The 17,119-nt window shown below is 40.5% G+C and overlaps 1 protein-coding gene across 2 annotated transcripts in view; it reads left to right on the plus strand.

The window, feature by feature from the left end:
- LOC115423070 (protein bicaudal D homolog 2-like) overlaps positions 1–17,119 on the plus strand; it is a 45,453-nt gene extending 28,334 nt beyond the window's left edge. Inside the window, exons 4-11 of one of the 2 annotated variants that reach the window (XM_030139778.1) lie at positions 385–599; positions 681–927; positions 2,722–2,979; positions 3,092–3,295; positions 3,492–4,040; positions 4,589–4,740; positions 11,334–11,565; positions 14,881–17,119. In XM_030139778.1, the coding sequence (XP_029995638.1) occupies positions 385–599; positions 681–927; positions 2,722–2,979; positions 3,092–3,295; positions 3,492–4,040; positions 4,589–4,740; positions 11,334–11,565; positions 14,881–14,883 (1,860 nt within the window). In that variant the 3' untranslated portion in view covers positions 14,884–17,119. Of the gene's footprint in view, positions 1–384; positions 600–680; positions 928–2,721; positions 2,980–3,091; positions 3,296–3,491; positions 4,041–4,588; positions 4,741–11,333 lie in introns of both variants that reach the window. The other variant, XM_030139777.1, reaches the window with a different exon arrangement.

The raw sequence follows: 17,119 nt of genomic DNA on the forward strand, positions 1-17,119 counted from the left end.
CATCTGCAAACATAAAAAAGAGCCGAATTTGCAAGTACGATATTTCTGTTTGATGTAGGTTTTTTGTGGTTGAGCTGTTAATTCTCTCCATATGCCCTTGTCAACTGGGATTATGTTTTATATATTCATCACAGAGGGCATGAAACAAACAAAGCGGCTTTTACTTTTTACTCATCCAATATAAAAAGGATTCTCAAATCCAATTAACTAAAAACTAATTAGAAATGGAAATTAAATGGGTATTTTCTGGATTTTCATTATCATGAATAATGTCATTTTTGTAGTCAGACTCTACTGAGCCAGACTGACACCAAATTTCCATTTTGTTCTTATCTTTACAAATCCAAAACATATTAAAGTGGGTCCCACTCGGTTTTTCTCCAGGTGGAGTTTGAGGGTTTGAAGCACGAGATCCGTCGTCTGGAGGAAGACACTCAGTTCCTTAACAGCCAACTGGAGGATGCCATCCGTCTGAAAGAGATTGCTGAGCGTCAGCTGGGGGAGGCCCTGGAGACCATCAAGACAGAGCGTGAGCTGAAGGCTTCCCTGAGGAAAGAGCTTTCCCACTACATGAGCATTGGAGACACCTTGTACCACAGGTACTGCTCTTCAAGCACAAACAAGTTCACTGTTCCTTGCAAGCAACAATAAATGACATCCTTATTTCTTTTTGTCCTCAGCCCTCTCAGCATCTCTCTGGACGGTCTGAAGTTCAGCGACGATGCCGCCACTGAACCTAACAATGATGAGGCTCTCCATGGTTACGAGAACGGCTTCATCAAACTCGCCAGTGTCATCGCAGACGATAACCGTGTGTCCTCACCTAAAAAGGAGGAGCTGTTCCGTCCTGCACCCAGCCTCGTAGACGACCTGCTGAGTGAATTGAACATCTCTGAGATCCAGAAGCTCAAACAACAGCTGATGCAGGTTAGTTTATAACAACAAAAATCAAAATAAGAACTGGAAATGAAGCACGTCTCTTAACAACGAAAGGTATCACTGATGTGCTTTTTCATTTAATAACATCTGATCATTTAATGCACAAATAATAACTGACAAGTCTAATAAATAAAGCATCTCCATCAGTGAGGTATTGCTAGTTCTACAAAATAACCGAATACAATGTGATTATCTAAGAAAGTCTGAAGGTGTGTTTGTAGGAGTGAGTGACTCAGTGCAGTGTTTTGGTTAGATCCTGACCCAGGCTGCTGCATGCATCTAAATCCCCTTATAGCAAAGTTAATCCTGGTGAGAGACGCAAAACCCTTGCAGGCCCTGATGGGCTGCGAGGCAACGGGTGGTGGCACCGGTGGACCAGCCATCTGTTTGATCATCACCCCATGAGCCCAAGGCCACGCCTGAATGGGCACCATGGTTACCAGAAAGGACTAGGGACCTGTGGATGATTATTATCAAGGCCAAGGGATTAAGGATTTAGCTTTTTCTCGTCATTAAACATGAACAGAGTTGTTGGATCAATGTGTGAAGTTGAAGTTACCTTAGTCCTGCTAAGATTCTGACCACTGTGCAGTTGACAGACTGTGACAAAGCCAAATATTTGATATGATGCACGAAGTCAGAGCCTAGTGAAACCACCTGCCGGGTCATGCCATAGATTCCAACCAACAATCAGAGCAGAGAGAACAAAGGTTTCCTTATTCATAGCTGTTCTCTCTTACTCTTCCTTTGCATTTCATTATATTGATCAGCTACTCATATGTTAGTGCCAGATATGTGCTTCAAGAGACTCAACCTGCTATTTTTGGTTCTTAATACATTTAATATTTTGGTAGAAAATGATAGATAGTAGTTTCTTGTGTTATCACTGCCGTACAATTCATGCTCTAAATTCAGTCTTTTTCAGGTGCATTGGAATGACTACTTAACCCTTGAAGACCTCAAACTATTTTTTGTGACTTCCATATTAAAAGTGATTTACCTCCATTTATTATTCAGTGACCTTATAAATGTTCTTAAAAACTGAGAGTAACTTCAGTGGTTATGATATTAGAATAGGGAAAACTAAAGCAAAAGTGGTAACTGTTAACTGAATGAAAACAAGTGTCTACAAGCACTGCCATTTGTCAAGCTACATAGGTTTTACTGGTGACTTTAAATTTTTTACTATTAGATTTTACTATTTAAATAGGATTCGTGGACTTAACGTTACTTGTAATGGTAATCCAGTTACAGTTACCGGGGGGGGGGGGTATGTATTTAAATTAGAGTTACAAATAAAGATGAATGGTTATTGGTACAAAGTACACTTTGTATCTCAACTAGCAATCTGTAACCATTACATTTCACCTTTCCATTGCTGCTTATTTCTATTAATGTGCAATAAAAATAATTCTCTCTTGTAAGTATCACAGTTAATGACTTGAATGCAGTGATCTTGTCCAACTTCTGAAATAGCTTAAAGCTCATATGTCACAACTGGGTGCATGTAAGATGACCCGTCCAGGATCTCTGCCAGAACTGAGCTGAACGTTGTCCAGTAAATTGTCAAGGGCATGATAACTGTGATGCTGGACTAGGGTGTTGTGATCCCTGCATACTTTGGCAACATAAGACTGATATTAGGTAGAGCTACCACATGGCAGATAATCCACTGTTTTATCCCACGTGACAATATACATATTATAAGGTAACCTCGAAATGTAGATCTTAGCATGAGTGAAGTGTCAGACATTCAAATCTGTGTCTTTGCACTCTTCTCAGATGGAACGTGAGAAGGTCAACCTGCTGTCCACCCTGCAGGACGCCCAGAAACAACTAGAGCAGGCGAACGGTGCTCTGTCTGAGCACCAGGAGAAGGTCAACCGCCTCACTGAGAATCTCAATGCCATCCGCAAGCTTCAGGCCAGCAAGGAGCGCCAGTCTGCCCTGGACAACGAGAAAGAGCGTGACAGCCATGAAGACGGAGATTATTATGAGGTGGACATCAATGGACCTGAGATCCTGGAGTGCAAGTACAAGGTATGATCCTTCTGCTTTAAGATGATCTAGGATCTTAAGGTTCCCTCATTTTTGTATTACATGACTAGAGAGGTGTGTATTTATGCATTCTTAAATATTTTTGCTTCACTAGGTTGCAGTGTCTGAGGCAGGGGAACTGAAGGAGGAACTGAAGACTCTGAAAGCAGAATACCAGACCTGTCAGTCACGCTACGAAGATGAGCGAAACCGTCTCGAGAATGATGTGACAACACTGGGTGAGAAGCTGGCAACTCTGGAGAAAACAAGTCAGGCAGAGAGAGAAGAGAAGACTAAGCTGGAGAAGGAGCTGCGCAAGGTAAAGTTTTACTGTCAATGCTGACATGTTTATGCATTAACAAAAACTTATAACAGCTCTGCACTTTTTGTTTCAGTTGGTTATTTTTTTAAAGCCTGTGTTTTATTTCTATTTCAGTTGCTTAAAATGATTTTCACACCTGATTTTCATTATTTTATGGAGGCTAATGGATGCATTCCTTCCTTTGTTTGTCCAGCTGAGTGACGTAGCAGGTGAGTCCCAGGGTAGTCTGAGTGTGGCCCAGGACGAGTTGGTCACCTTCAGTGAAGAACTGGCCACCCTCTACAACCATGTCTGCATGTGCAACAACGAGACCCCCAACCGCGTCATGCTCGACTTCTACAAAGAGGGTAAAGGTGGTCGAAGCAGCCCAGAGGGACGTGGACGCCGCTCTCCCATCCTTCTCACCAAGGGCCTCTTCCCTGATCCCAGTAAGACCGACCTGAGCGACGGAGTACCTTCACCCGTCTCCTCCCTGCCTTCTCCTGTGTCTGACCATCGCCGCGAGCCCATGAATATCTACAACCTGGTGGCTATCATCAGAGACCAGATCAAGCACCTGCAGCTGGCTGTGGACCGCACCACAGAGCTGTCACGCCAGAGAGTGGCCTCTCTGGAGCTTGGCACCGTCGCCGACAAAGACAAGGAAGCCTGCATGGAGGAGATCCTCAAACTGAAATCCCTGCTCAGCACCAAGAGGGAACAGATTGCTACTCTAAGAACCGTCCTTAAGGCCAACAAGCAGGTAAGTGGATCTGTTTTGACTTGTCGACTTTGACAGGTAGGACGTCTGTTTTACGACATCATATCAGTCCCAAGCATTCGCTACTTTTCCTTGAAAGAGTGAAACAAAAGAAGAGGATGTCAGCTATTTCAGGTCTATTCAGCTGTTGTAGCAAATGTGTGGCAGACGATCTCTGTAATAAGACAGCGGTCTTGTGTCAGCTGCCCAGTGTCTGTGTGGTTTGGATGGCAGAATAACACCGTAACCAAGACAGTGTGTGTATCTAGTTACTCTGCCAGCCGTTTAAAGTATGCTTGTGGTTACTTAGTTTCATGACACATGAAAGCCCCTCATAAACCACACACACCTAGCTTTTAATCCTGAAACAACAGCTGCCATGAAGTGTTGTGAGATGCTTTCCCTTCTGCTCGCTGGCCCACCTTAGTGATATACATGTGACCAAATAAAGGAGCTCCATATTACCACAAGTTAACTCCTTGTAACAGGAAATAGACCCCCGGACACCTTTCAGCTGCTCTGACCCATATGTTCTTATTGTTCACTGACAGACAGCTGAAGTGGCTCTGGCCAACCTGAAGAGCAAATATGAGAACGAAAAGGCCATGGTGACAGAGACCATGATGAAACTGAGGAACGAGCTCAAAGCCCTCAAAGAAGACGCCGCCACCTTTTCCTCACTCCGAGCCATGTTCGCCACACGGTAAGGAATATACACCAAAAAAAAGGTTTAACCACTTTATCGTAAATTTCCCCATAATTACACTGATGTTTATCCACATGACATAGATATTTGACATGTTAAATATCATCCCAGTGTAATATGTTACTGTCCTTAAGAGGCTGCATTGGCATACAGAATCCATATATTCAGCATATAAAGACAAAACACACCCATTAGGTAAAGTTAAGATTAAACAGTAATCCCTATGAATCCATATGTATCATACACTGGCTCTTCCTCTGTAGTATTTTACTGTAATCTCTGAGCCTTCTCAAGCAGCAGTGATACTGACTACAGATCACAGACGCCACTGGGTCTCATTTAAATATGTTGTTTAAGTGATGTTTTTGACAGCGACTTGATGTGTGTGTGTGGATTAGATGGGCTGACACACTTGCTAATCTTTCTGATTTCAAGGCAGAGAAGCCGGTCAAAGGTTCTGTGCATAATCCCACCTCAGCTTGGTCTGGATTATAGATTCAGCCCACCACTCATAGTAGACAAATGCTCACGTGCTGTTTGAGTATTTATGTACATGTATTTAAATGAGTGAGTGGGTATTTTTTTCTGCTTTTACATGTAATTTTAAAACATGACAAGGTGAACGTTTATCTTTTACACCTTCTCTCAGCTTCTTTTGTCACTGTATATTCTTCAAAATGTGATACCCACATCAATATCAGATCCACACCAGCCAGATGGCTACCATGAGATGCTGAGGCACTCTTTTCTTCTTAAAACGCCTCCGCAATTTACAGCAAAACTCAGGATGCACTGAGAGTGGAGAAGAGGAAGAATGGGAAGAATAGGGTGGGGAGAGACGGTCTTATTAATGTAGGTTTCAGAGGCTACAGGGAATGTGTGGGCAGCTCAGTGCCCCTCATCTTACCCATATAGTAATTCAATACCCATCCCTGAAGTGCACTTGCTGAAGTAACTCCATATACCGGCAGTGGCTAATCAATTAGTAACAGTAGGAAAACTCCTCAGTCTGCAGATATAAGAGTTTGTGTTGTCATGAGCTTTGGCGCACTGCAGAACCAGATGGTTAGAGTGTGTAGGTGTAATACTAAACTATTTGAACCAGATACAACCAGGGCTAATAGAAAACCAGAATTTACTCCCACTAATGACAGAAGACTGTAGTATTAAGTCATTATACCCTCCGGGATCTTATGGGTTGTATCACTTATCATTGTGTAGCAGTGCCAGGAGGGTGTGAGAATACTGTACAATGACACCAGAAGAGGCTTTGTTAACTGTGTTTCTTTAAGCCTCTTATGCAGGGGATGCTTATGATATTGATAAGACATCACAGGTCATTGTTACTTCCGCATCAACACATGTTTTACTTGTTCCACTGATGATGATGTTGCTAAGGTTTACACCCCACTAAGCTGTCACAGCTTATGTATAAATTACTTTGAGTCTGTTTATGAGTTTCATGTATTGGTATGTAAATTCAGTCCTATATGGTGCATCACTGGGTCAGAGGAGCCTTTGAGAGGCTGAGGGACTCAGCCGGCCGAGGTTTCCCACACTCTCCCCCCTTTGTATCCTCAGTCCCCCCCCATCCTCCTTCACTGCTAAACACCCAGTTCTCTAGTCATCTGGAAAAGAAAGAGAGGAAGAGGGCAGGCTTTCATTTAAAGCCCACTACAGGATCCTAATTTGACAGTCTTTTTAATGGTAATCACTACTCTGGCAAAGATTGTAAAGGTGGATTTCTGAGACTCTTGGATACAAATGTTTGGTCTTTGACAAAAAGGGGAGAGAGATGGAGTGGAATGAAAAGAATATGCAGGTTTCATGTGCTTTTGTGTGTTCACATGCTACAGTCTGTGCCTCTCATCAATCAGTGTTGCTTGAGATTTTTGATGCACTTTTCCATGAGAACCTGGTGGGAGAAGTACAACGCTCAACAGTTTGTAAGCGTCCTTTTGGGTTTCTCTCAGTGCGACTCCCCAGCTGCAGTCTCTGGTGTCCTGTTAACAGTTAAGCCCCAGCCTCTAACATTCCTGAGACATGCCTCAACATGCTCAGGCTCACACTGATTAACAATCAGACCATTAAGTGAAGTCACGTTCTCCACCAAAACATATACGTTCAAGCGTTGTGCTCTTCTGTTGTTTTCCCATTCACTTTGCTTTGTTCCTTCTTTATGTTTGTTGCCTCCTCTGTGCTATAATATCCATCCCACCGTGACCAATCAGACCGCAGACAAGAGAAGGGTCTGAAACAGCTGCTGAATGCGTCATATGTAGACATTCATTCTGAATCATGTCTACATCAGCGGGAGCAGCTCAGCATCATAGTTTTCTTGTGCACCCATGTATATAATACTGTAGATCATCACAGCACGATTCAGGGTCTTGTTTGTGAATTATGTGAATATGATGGAAGTTCATCCTCAAAAGGCCAACAGCCGCCTTCAAGCCCCCCTCAGTCATTGTGCCACCACACACAGTCGTCCAAAAAAAGGCTCCCATTGTATCCTGTCAGTCCCTGGAATAGACCCCCCTGTATTTTTCCCGGGAAAAATGCACACCCTTCTCAACCCCCTTTGCAGGAGGGAGGTTGAACCATCTGAAGGGCCACAATCCCCCCACCAGGTCCGCCCCCATCTCATACTGGGTTTAATGAAGCAGCACTGATCTCCATTGTCCGGGTGTGTGTCCCACTGGGAATCAAACTGCATACAGAGGAGGGAGGGTATGGTTTATGTTTGTATGGTGGTCTGTCGAGGCCAGAGTTCACATGGCTACAACCACGTGGAGTCCCAAATATCACAGTCAAAATATCAGTAATATATCGAATTAAAAATCCACATTATTCCCCCTGAGAGGTTTCATGCTTAAAACTAAAAATGCATCATATAAAAATCTGTCAATAATATATCAATAGTGAATATGTTTTTCCAGTCTTATATTATGTATATTTTTATTCAAGAAATAGTATTTTTGTATCCAGCTTCATGAAGCCAGAAAACAATAAATTATAATCCTAAATCGTCATAACATTGAAAAAAAATGAAGATAAAATTTTGTCCTGATATAGCACAGCTCTAATTCTGTCCCATTTGGCCTTTGTAAATGCATTTCTATATTTCATTATAACTTTATTCAGTTTAACATGTTATAAGATGCAAAAATGATTTGATTAACCCATAAAGACCCAGTGCTTCTTTTATGGCAGTTCCAAAATGAATTTTTGACTCTATTTAACCTTTCTTAAGTAATTCACCACCATTTATTATAATATTATCCTCTGTATTTTGCATTTTTTCAGTGAAAATCTGGTATTTTCCTATATTTAATTTACCGATCATGTAAACATTCATAAAAGCTCAGATTCAAGTTGAGGGTTATTATATCAGAAACGGAGAAAATTGAAGAAAAAGTGACTCTTGCAGCAAAGATATCAATAATTAACATAAAAACAAGTGTCTCCATCCACTATCATTTGTCAAACTCAATGGGTTTTACTGATGAATCAATGTTCTAGAAGATGACCGTGTTTCCATGTTCACTATGGAGTCATATCTGATGACCATGAAAAGATGACAAACTGTATTTTACCAGAATTATTTTAACATATTGATAGGATTAGTGAATCAGAAGTTATTAAACATTTTAGATCTGTAGATGATTTTAGTTGCCAATAGTTGTTTGGGTCCTTAAGGGTTAAAAAAAAGAAGGAAAAAAAAGCTTCAAGGGACCTGGTAGTAGTAAAATGATATCCAAGTATGTACTTGGATGTCACAGTGCCTCAACAATAACTTCTATGTAATATTTTTCACATGCCAGTCAGGAAACTAACTGTTATAGGTTGCAGTCATTAGATGAATGGCTTGATATTAAAGAGATTTTTGTGGCTTTACTTATGCTTAACATGTTTGTGAGTTTCCTACACTGATGAGGGCGTTACCAAAAACAATCAATACTTTAATAGCGGATAAAGACTGAGTGTACTGTAGAGGGAGGCTACCTGCTGTTAAATGATGCCTAAGCGTTTTTTTTTCATGCAGTGCCGTTGGAGGATAAGGCGATACAGACTAATGTAACCAGCCCCGCCCTAAACAGAGGTGTGTCAGTCATTACTGAAGAATGCCATTCAGATCGCTTCGTCAGCGCAACATAAAATAGGGATGAGCAAGAGCGGGATGGAGAAAGTGACTGATGCAGACAGACAGACGACGACAGAAGCAACAACGCTATTGAGGAAAAACAGGCTGAGACTTGAGATAAGAGCCGGGAGAGAGGGTGTGATTGAAGTAGACGTGAATGAGAGAGTGAGGCAAGGAAAATGGAAGAAAAAGGAAGGGTGGGAAGAAGAGACGAGTAGCAGATGGAGAACGGATATGAACCCCCGCCACCTCGAAATCCCTGAGGATGACCCAGTTTTTTTTTTTATACCTGTCCAGCCGCAGACTCATACTTTAGAAGGGCACTAGCAGACAGGTGATAATGCCGCAGTGCAGCAGCCAGTGTGAAGCGTTACAATTTATATCTTGTGCCGTTTCACTCAGATATTGTAACTGGAAGGGACAGATAAAAATGATAATGTCTGGAAAAGTGAAGATGAGGTATGAACAGCTACAGCGAATATCCTCATAATCGATTTCCATCTGTCTGAGCCCCCTCCCAAGCCCTCTCCCCAGGTGACGCAGAGAGGATCTTCTCAGTAACCCCTAGGTTAATGCTTTCATCCTTTGTGTGTGGGTTCTATTCTTAACCTGCACTGCACATAAACTCTTTATATTAGTCTGAGAAAGTGTACGCTCACCTGTTCTGGATGTTATGGACAGCCTGTAGCAATGGCAAAAAAAACACCCAAAAATTGTGTATTTTCAAATTGTCTATGATTCCTGAAGACATTTTGAACATACAAAGTGAATTAAGTATTTTGAATTGATATAATATCATAATATATCACCGTATTCATGTTAGACACTACAAAGAGAAAGTAACTGAGGTGTATTTTTACATTTTTAAAGTATTTTATCCAGGATTTTCCCTTTCAGAGAGGTTATGTTCATTCCAGTATTTTTATTGTTCATGATTATTTTTGGCCATTACTATTACCATATATTTGTGCAAACAGTATGAAAAGCTAGATCAGATATTAAGCAACATCCCAAACCTTTAACTCAAAACCTACTGTAGATGTCTAAGGGTAACAAACTGACATTAGATCTGGTTGAACTTATGTAGTTAGCTTAATTTGTCTTAGGTGCTGCATCTACTCCTTGAAGTGACAGCAAAAATACTGCTTTATCTGCTAAGCTGACATAAATATAGCTGAGAGTATCTTGAGTTTGTGGTTGAAGATGACCAATGGATAGATGTTTCATTGTCCTTTTGACAAGGACTTCAATTGTCAGTTATCACACAATATACAATGTGCTGACTGTGCCAATTAAAAAATGAATAAATAAATAAATAAAATAAAACAAAAAATAGTAGTAATAATGATAATGATTATAATGTATCTAATGCAACTTTATTTGTAAAGCACTTTAAAAACAACCACAGTAGACTAAAGTGCTGTACAGAAGAATAAATAAAAACCAAAAACATGAATAAAATGCAGGAATAGATTAAAAAGACATAAAAAAAAGCTGTACAATAAGATCAATAAACCAATACCAAATCAAACAATAGAATAAGAAAAAATAATACATTCAAACATATCCCATGGTGTCAAAAGTCAAGGAGAAAAGATGGATTTTAAGAAGGGATTTAAAATATATAAATACACTGCATATAGTAATCTCATCATTGATATCCATCTGTGATTTTTCAGGGAACACAAAAAACTTAACCAGAAATTGAGTATGATGATTAAGACAAAAAAGTAATTTAAAGAGTGAATTAGGCAATTATTTTAGGTCGGTGACGAAATGCAAGTATCAGTTCTGTGCTGTGTAAATCAATGGCGCCACCTGCTGGTGTCTGATAAACCTGTATAAGTAGGCAAAAGGTCATGATTGGAGAAAATAATTTTTTGCTGTTTAAGTCTGTGAGTTTTGGTATTTTTTCAGATATGCAAAAAAATTGTTATATTATAATATTTTGTGTGGGGGCTCTAATAAATTCATTGCTCATACAACAGAAAGCCAAAGAAATTGTATTTGCTGAAGCTCCCCACATACAGTTTTTTGCTGTAATATGAACTGCTAGTGCCCTCTGGTGGAAGGACAGGAAATAGCTATTACTAAATACTACTACTACTACTACTACTACTAATAATAATAATAATAAAAATAATAATAATAATAATAATAATAATAATAATAATAATATATTTTATGTGTAGGCGCCTTTCTTGGCACTCAAAGACACCATACAGTAAAACAGGAGAGTATAAAACAAGCAATAAAACAGAGTAAAAAATAAAAGGCAGGTTAAAAAATTGGACAATGCAATTGTGTTCACAAAGAGAAAGTGGTTCTAAACAGATGGGTTTTGAGTTTGGATTTGAAAAGACTTCCCCTGCTGTTATACTCCAGTTCCAGTTCAAAGTGAATCATCTTGCACCTGACACCACATGTCTCTGTGTCCTTCTTGCAGTTGTGATGAGTATGTGACCCAGCTGGATGAGATGCAGAGGCAGCTGGCTGCAGCAGAGGATGAGAAGAAGACCCTCAACTCCCTGCTGCGCATGGCCATCCAGCAGAAACTGGCCCTGACGCAGCGTCTCGAGGACCTGGAGTTCGACCACGAGCAGACGCGCCGTGGAGGCAACACAGGCAGAGCTAAGACCCGCAGCAAGGCCGCCAACGCTGCCACCAGCAACCCCCACGTAAGTCAGAGTCTCACCTGCTCTGGCTCCGGCCGACCTGAGCACAACAACGCTATGCCCAATGGCATTATGGGAGGCCCGGTGGTCTTTTGCAGCGAGAAGTACAAGATCTACTGCGACTGAGGCGGCTGGGATGTCCGCAAAGGACTGCTGTGTACAGAGGGGAGGGGTCCCACGGGCCACACCCTCCCTGCCTTAGTGTTCAAAGAGCCCCACTCGCTCGCTTAGCTCCCTGGCCAGCCTGCGCTTCTCTAGGGACTGCTGTGACTAACCAGCTGCTTGTGTCTGCTAGTGTAAACGCTTAGGGGAATGCAGATGTATGTACAGTGTGCACTAGACGTTTGGACTGTAGTAGACATATATGGCATGTGGATCGTAGGACCCCGGTTATATTTGGGGTTTTGTGGATATTATGGAGTGTCTATTCTTTCCGCTGTCATGGTGCTGTACGTATGACGTAAAAGGTGGCAGCTTTCGTGCTTGTTTGTTCTGATCCCCTGAGTGTGTTGCCTGGTAACAATAACACATTGTTGGGATGGGGACTCGTATAGAGGATGTCCAACTGAGGGTTTTGTGACTAAATAAGACATCCTCTGTTCTTCAGCTCGTCTGTTGGCATTGGTGCTCCTTTAAGAAAAAGCCCCCGTCTCCCCCCTGTACCCCAGGACTGACCTGTGTCCAGCAGCCCACTGAATAATCAGGTCACTCGTAAATGTTTACAAGAAAATAAAGGAACAAAAATATGCAATCTCCTCCAGCATTCTTGCTCGGGGAGCAGAAAATGATTTTATACAGAAATTCAAAAACTCATAAGTGGGTTTGCTGATGGTTTTGTGATGGAATTGGTTGGGCAGAAAAGGAGCACCTGTGACCACAGGTGTTTATTTCAGGATCATTTGGAAGCTGTGATGCTAGTACACCAATACAATAGGGTCTGTAGAATCGCATGGCTTTGCAGCTGAAATGCTTATGAGCTTTTTAACTGTTTTTCTGTTGTCAGGAGTGTAGTACAAGATAAACACATGTACTACAGGGCTCTACATTGTAAAAAAAGGGGTTATTTGGTGTCTGGTGAAATACAGGAGGGCTATTCCATGTGACCCATTATGTTGCGATGGATTTCTTTCAGAGCCATATAATGAGAGAAAGTAAGTCTGACAAATCGAATTTCACATCCAAATTAAGTGCACTTCAGCATAGGTGCCTCAGGTTCCTACTTCCGTTAAAATGGATCTAACGATTACTGTGAACAGAGATACAATATAGTTTTGATCTAAAGATGATTTTTTTTTTTAAAAAGTGAAGCAAATCTTAGAAGAGCACAAATCAAAAAGGCACCCACATCTGGATGAATAAATCTACAAACAAAACCAACTGACATCACTCGGCAAAGTGCCTGTCACCCCCAAACACTTGATATATTTACCCGCGTGTCGATGTAAAGCCCTGTCCTTGTGTCTCCACTCAAGCTAACACATTTCTCTTCTTTCTTTCTTTCCTCCCTATTTCTCCTGTCCTCTATTTTTGGAAGATTACTCTGAGCTCTCGCAGAATTTCTGTGCAGTTATATGGCTAAAAACCTTTTCCTCATGTCTCTAATTCATGTCTTGTTCCTCGGTCGCTGTACAACGACTTTCTCTCTTTTAGATTGTCAGCAGCTTGCTCCCCCAGCATCACCACTCACCCTTTAACTAGAATGAGGAAATGTGGGGAAAATTGCCCTCTGAATATATTTGTCAGGTAATGTCCTCACATACGATGTGTTCTCCGATACTTGCCTGTGTGTACATCAGCATTTGAAGTGAATGGCCCTCATGTGTGTATTCTGTTTTGAACCTTTGCAAATGGAGGGTCATTCATTTCTTTTTATTTGTGTGTGGTGTGTGAGGACAAAGCGATGTACTGTTTTAGTATCCACAAAAGCTTTAACCCCTTGCAAGCTAGCATTACGCAAATAGAAAAAAAAATGTGGGGCTTGTGTTTAATAAATCCATGTACTGCTTGTGGATCATAGACACATTAGCTTTATGATGCTAAAAGCAGGGTTGAAATGAGGATTTCCTGCAAGATTGATCAAATTATGCTTTTTTCTACTACTACTAATAAGAACCTATATATTATACTATATATTCTTAATATCATCATGTTCAGGTTATAATCTTGCAGGATCCTATCACAGTATTCCTTCCTCTCAGATATAAAGAGAGAGAATTATTACAGTCAACCCTGCTTGAGTGTGCATCCATAAGTCACAGCACACAGCATGGAGACCAGGCTATCGTACACATAAGGGAAAAAGAAAAAAAACAGCCTCCGTTTAGGTACATCACTACATTTGAGATTCACCTAACTTGCGAGTACGATATATTCTGTTTCTATCAGTTTGCGCTGAAGGAGAAGAGGTTTGGGGAGTAGAGGAGGGAGAACTACTCATGTTATAAACCAGCTCCTGAGAGAGGAGATATGAGAACGCTAGACATACTGGTGGAGGAAGCCAGATGTCTGGCTCAGAGCTGAACTCTGATACTGTGGAGAAATGAGACCAGGGGTTTCCAGAGGGAGAAACTCCTGGTAATTTTTGGAGGAAAACAAAAAGACTGGCGGTTCAATCGACCAGAGGACATTGATTCAAATTAGTCGAGCCCCTTCCCCTTGTACAGGCTCTGTGGAATCACCGAGCAGTAGATAGACCCCAGGATGTGATTGTTAGTAGGATTCCCGCTTCCTAAACAGTTTCCACTCCAGCTCCATCTAATTTGGAATCAATGTCTGGCTTATACTGGTGTCATAACTGCATGCCACCTGAAAAGCTCCTCCTACCTCTGCCTGCAGGCTCCTCCCACTTCACCTTTATGTTCCTCAACATGTATTCTGCATTCAAGTTTCTGATTTCTCGTAAGCCTGCATGACATGACCCATTTTTTTCATTAACTTGCATGACATTTGAGAAAAACCCATCTCCCATGGCGTAGGTTGTGGGATGTGGCTTCAACAGTTTGTGGTACTTGTGAGTTATTGGCTTCCTAACTGCACCTGCTGGTTTTCTAATATATAAAGGAGACTTTGTGGAGAATGTGCTTTCACTTTACGTCCAGTTCCTCAAAAACCTATCTCTGGTCTGACAGAATTGCTCCCAGCCTAACATCTGCAGCCTCAGGGCTCCTAACTCGGCCTCCGTTGCTTTGACTAACTACAGCCGCCGTTTCCTGTTGTCTGTGTGGGCTGATGATGACCAGCTGCTCGCTGTGTTAACAGCCGCTGCGACATGACAAAGAATGCCAATGCTGATCATTTGTTTGTTTCTCCATTTTGCAGTAATTACAGTAGCTCTGCACGGATGACGAAGTACCAACACAAGGTCCGTTCTCACTGATGATTGAGTTCGCCGAAAAAGAGTTAGCACTGTAGGCCATTTGGACCCGAAGATAAGAAAAAATAAAAAAAGCAAAACACTGAATTCAAGCCAAATCAACTGATCCTCCTTCATTTAACACCTTGTGGAATTGTGTCGTATGTTCTCGTGCTGCTACTGGAAGCCAATTTCTCACAAGTCCATTCGACTCAATCTTCCGATGTAACCTTCCAATGGAAAGCCAGGGGTCATGGGGTCATTTCTCAATGTAAGCAACAAGCTGTTTGTCTGATTTTATTTTTATTTTTTAGTTTATTATTTTCTTAATCTGTGCACTTTCATTATATAGGATTATAACAGACTATTATTAACCTATAGGAAAACGTGGTAGTACTATGGTTTGTGAGTTATTCAGTATAGGCTGTAAGATTATAGGAAAATGCGTCCTCTCGAATTGTCTGAATTTAAGACGTTGGGCTCCACAAACCACAGACCTACTATTCTGATTTTATCCTCAAGAGTTTATCCATCAAGTAATCATTCTTAAATTGTTTTGTTACATCATATTTTATGCTGTTTGTTTTCCTTTATGTTCGTTCTACTGCCATATTCTATACAAAAAATCCAGGGTGATCAAATTCTGGGGTTTTTTCATGTATTTATTATTCCTAGGAATAGTTCAAAATAACACAATGAAACTTGACAACGCTCTAATTCAAATAGGTAAGTTGTGTTTTGGGAAAAATTGAGTGATGTGATATACTTTTCCTAGCTTCTTACCGAGGGCGTTCCACTGAAACGGGATCACTGACTTTCAGAATTCTCTGCAAATGCGACAATTAAATTCCAAATTGGAATTGTTTCATTCTCTCTTCGTTTATCGTGCCAAATCTTGGTACACCGTTTAGGTTGAAAAGAATTAAGACTCCGAAAGAAAGAAAACAAGCCGAGAAAAAGTGTCGTTCAGGCCATGGTTCTCCAATGCGAGCGCTGGGGTTTTGTTTTTGGTTTGTTTAGTTCTTTGTTTCTGACCAGTAGTGCCTTTCATTGTTTCAAGGGAGAATTTTAGAATAGTGTTATGTTTTCTTGATTTTTTTTTTTTTCATAGGTGAGGACTTTGGGTTCAAAATGACTGTGAGCAGCAATAAGTGCAAAGGGAATTCAACCCTTTCTGCATGAGTGAGATGATAGTTTTGAAATTAGCTCAATAAAACTGACATTGTATTGAATTCTGCAGGTCAGTGATCCACTCAATTAATTCAGGGGTATTAAGAAATGGTTGTTTTTTATCAAACTTTGGGAACCAAAAGAAATCCCTTTGGCCTCCTGTTATTGAACAAAATGCTCCAAGCATCTGTAATGTGTTGGGGTAGATCAGTGTGTACTATTGGAAACATCTACATATCTCTAGCTTTGTTTGGTGAAGGTAATGTGATATCAATAGTATTGTTGAAAAATGTGCAGAGCGCGCATTTTATATTTCTTTTTTGTCCAATTTGAGTTTTGTTTGTTGTTTTCTTTTTTTTTTTATTCTTGAATCTTTTTTTTTTTTTTTTTTTACATCATTTTTAAGCATTATGTTTTCAGTAAACAGAAAACAAAGTAAGCATCAACAAGCTTGAATAGTGCCATTATAGCCAATGCTTGTTTGTTGAGGCGTCAAACTTACCAATAAGGACAAGAAGCTAAAAATTAAAAGTGCAATTTAGATACTGTTTTACATTTAAAAAAAGAAAAGGTTTTCTGTTTGCTGGAAGCGATAGCATTGTGATAATAAATTAGCTGTGCAAACTTTATATTGTCATATTGTGTTTCAGTATTGATCCATAATGAAAGTTTGATATCTTTATATGAAATAACGACTTCACCTGTATGTTGGTATTTATTTGAATTGTCATGCAGTACTGTATTCTTATCAATAATGTGCATTATGATTAGTGGCATATTGATCCAAGCTAAATGTCATATGCATGTTTCCCAGTCATGGGACCTTTACACAGAGTTGAAAACAAACATGTAAACTTTTGGCAGGGTGTTTAAAAAAAAAAGAAAAAAAAAAGAAAATGAGTCGAGTTTTGGTCTGATGTATTACTGCTGAACTAATCCTGTAAAAGTGTTTGTTTGTTTTCCATTAGAGAGGTGGTCTGTCTGTGTAAAGGTAGTCATACTGGCTAAAATCAATAAATGTGACTTAAGTTCCAA

The sequence above is a fragment of the Sphaeramia orbicularis genome, chromosome 7 (assembly GCF_902148855.1).
Source record: "Sphaeramia orbicularis chromosome 7, fSphaOr1.1, whole genome shotgun sequence".
Taxonomy (NCBI): Eukaryota; Metazoa; Chordata; class Actinopteri; order Kurtiformes; family Apogonidae; genus Sphaeramia; species Sphaeramia orbicularis.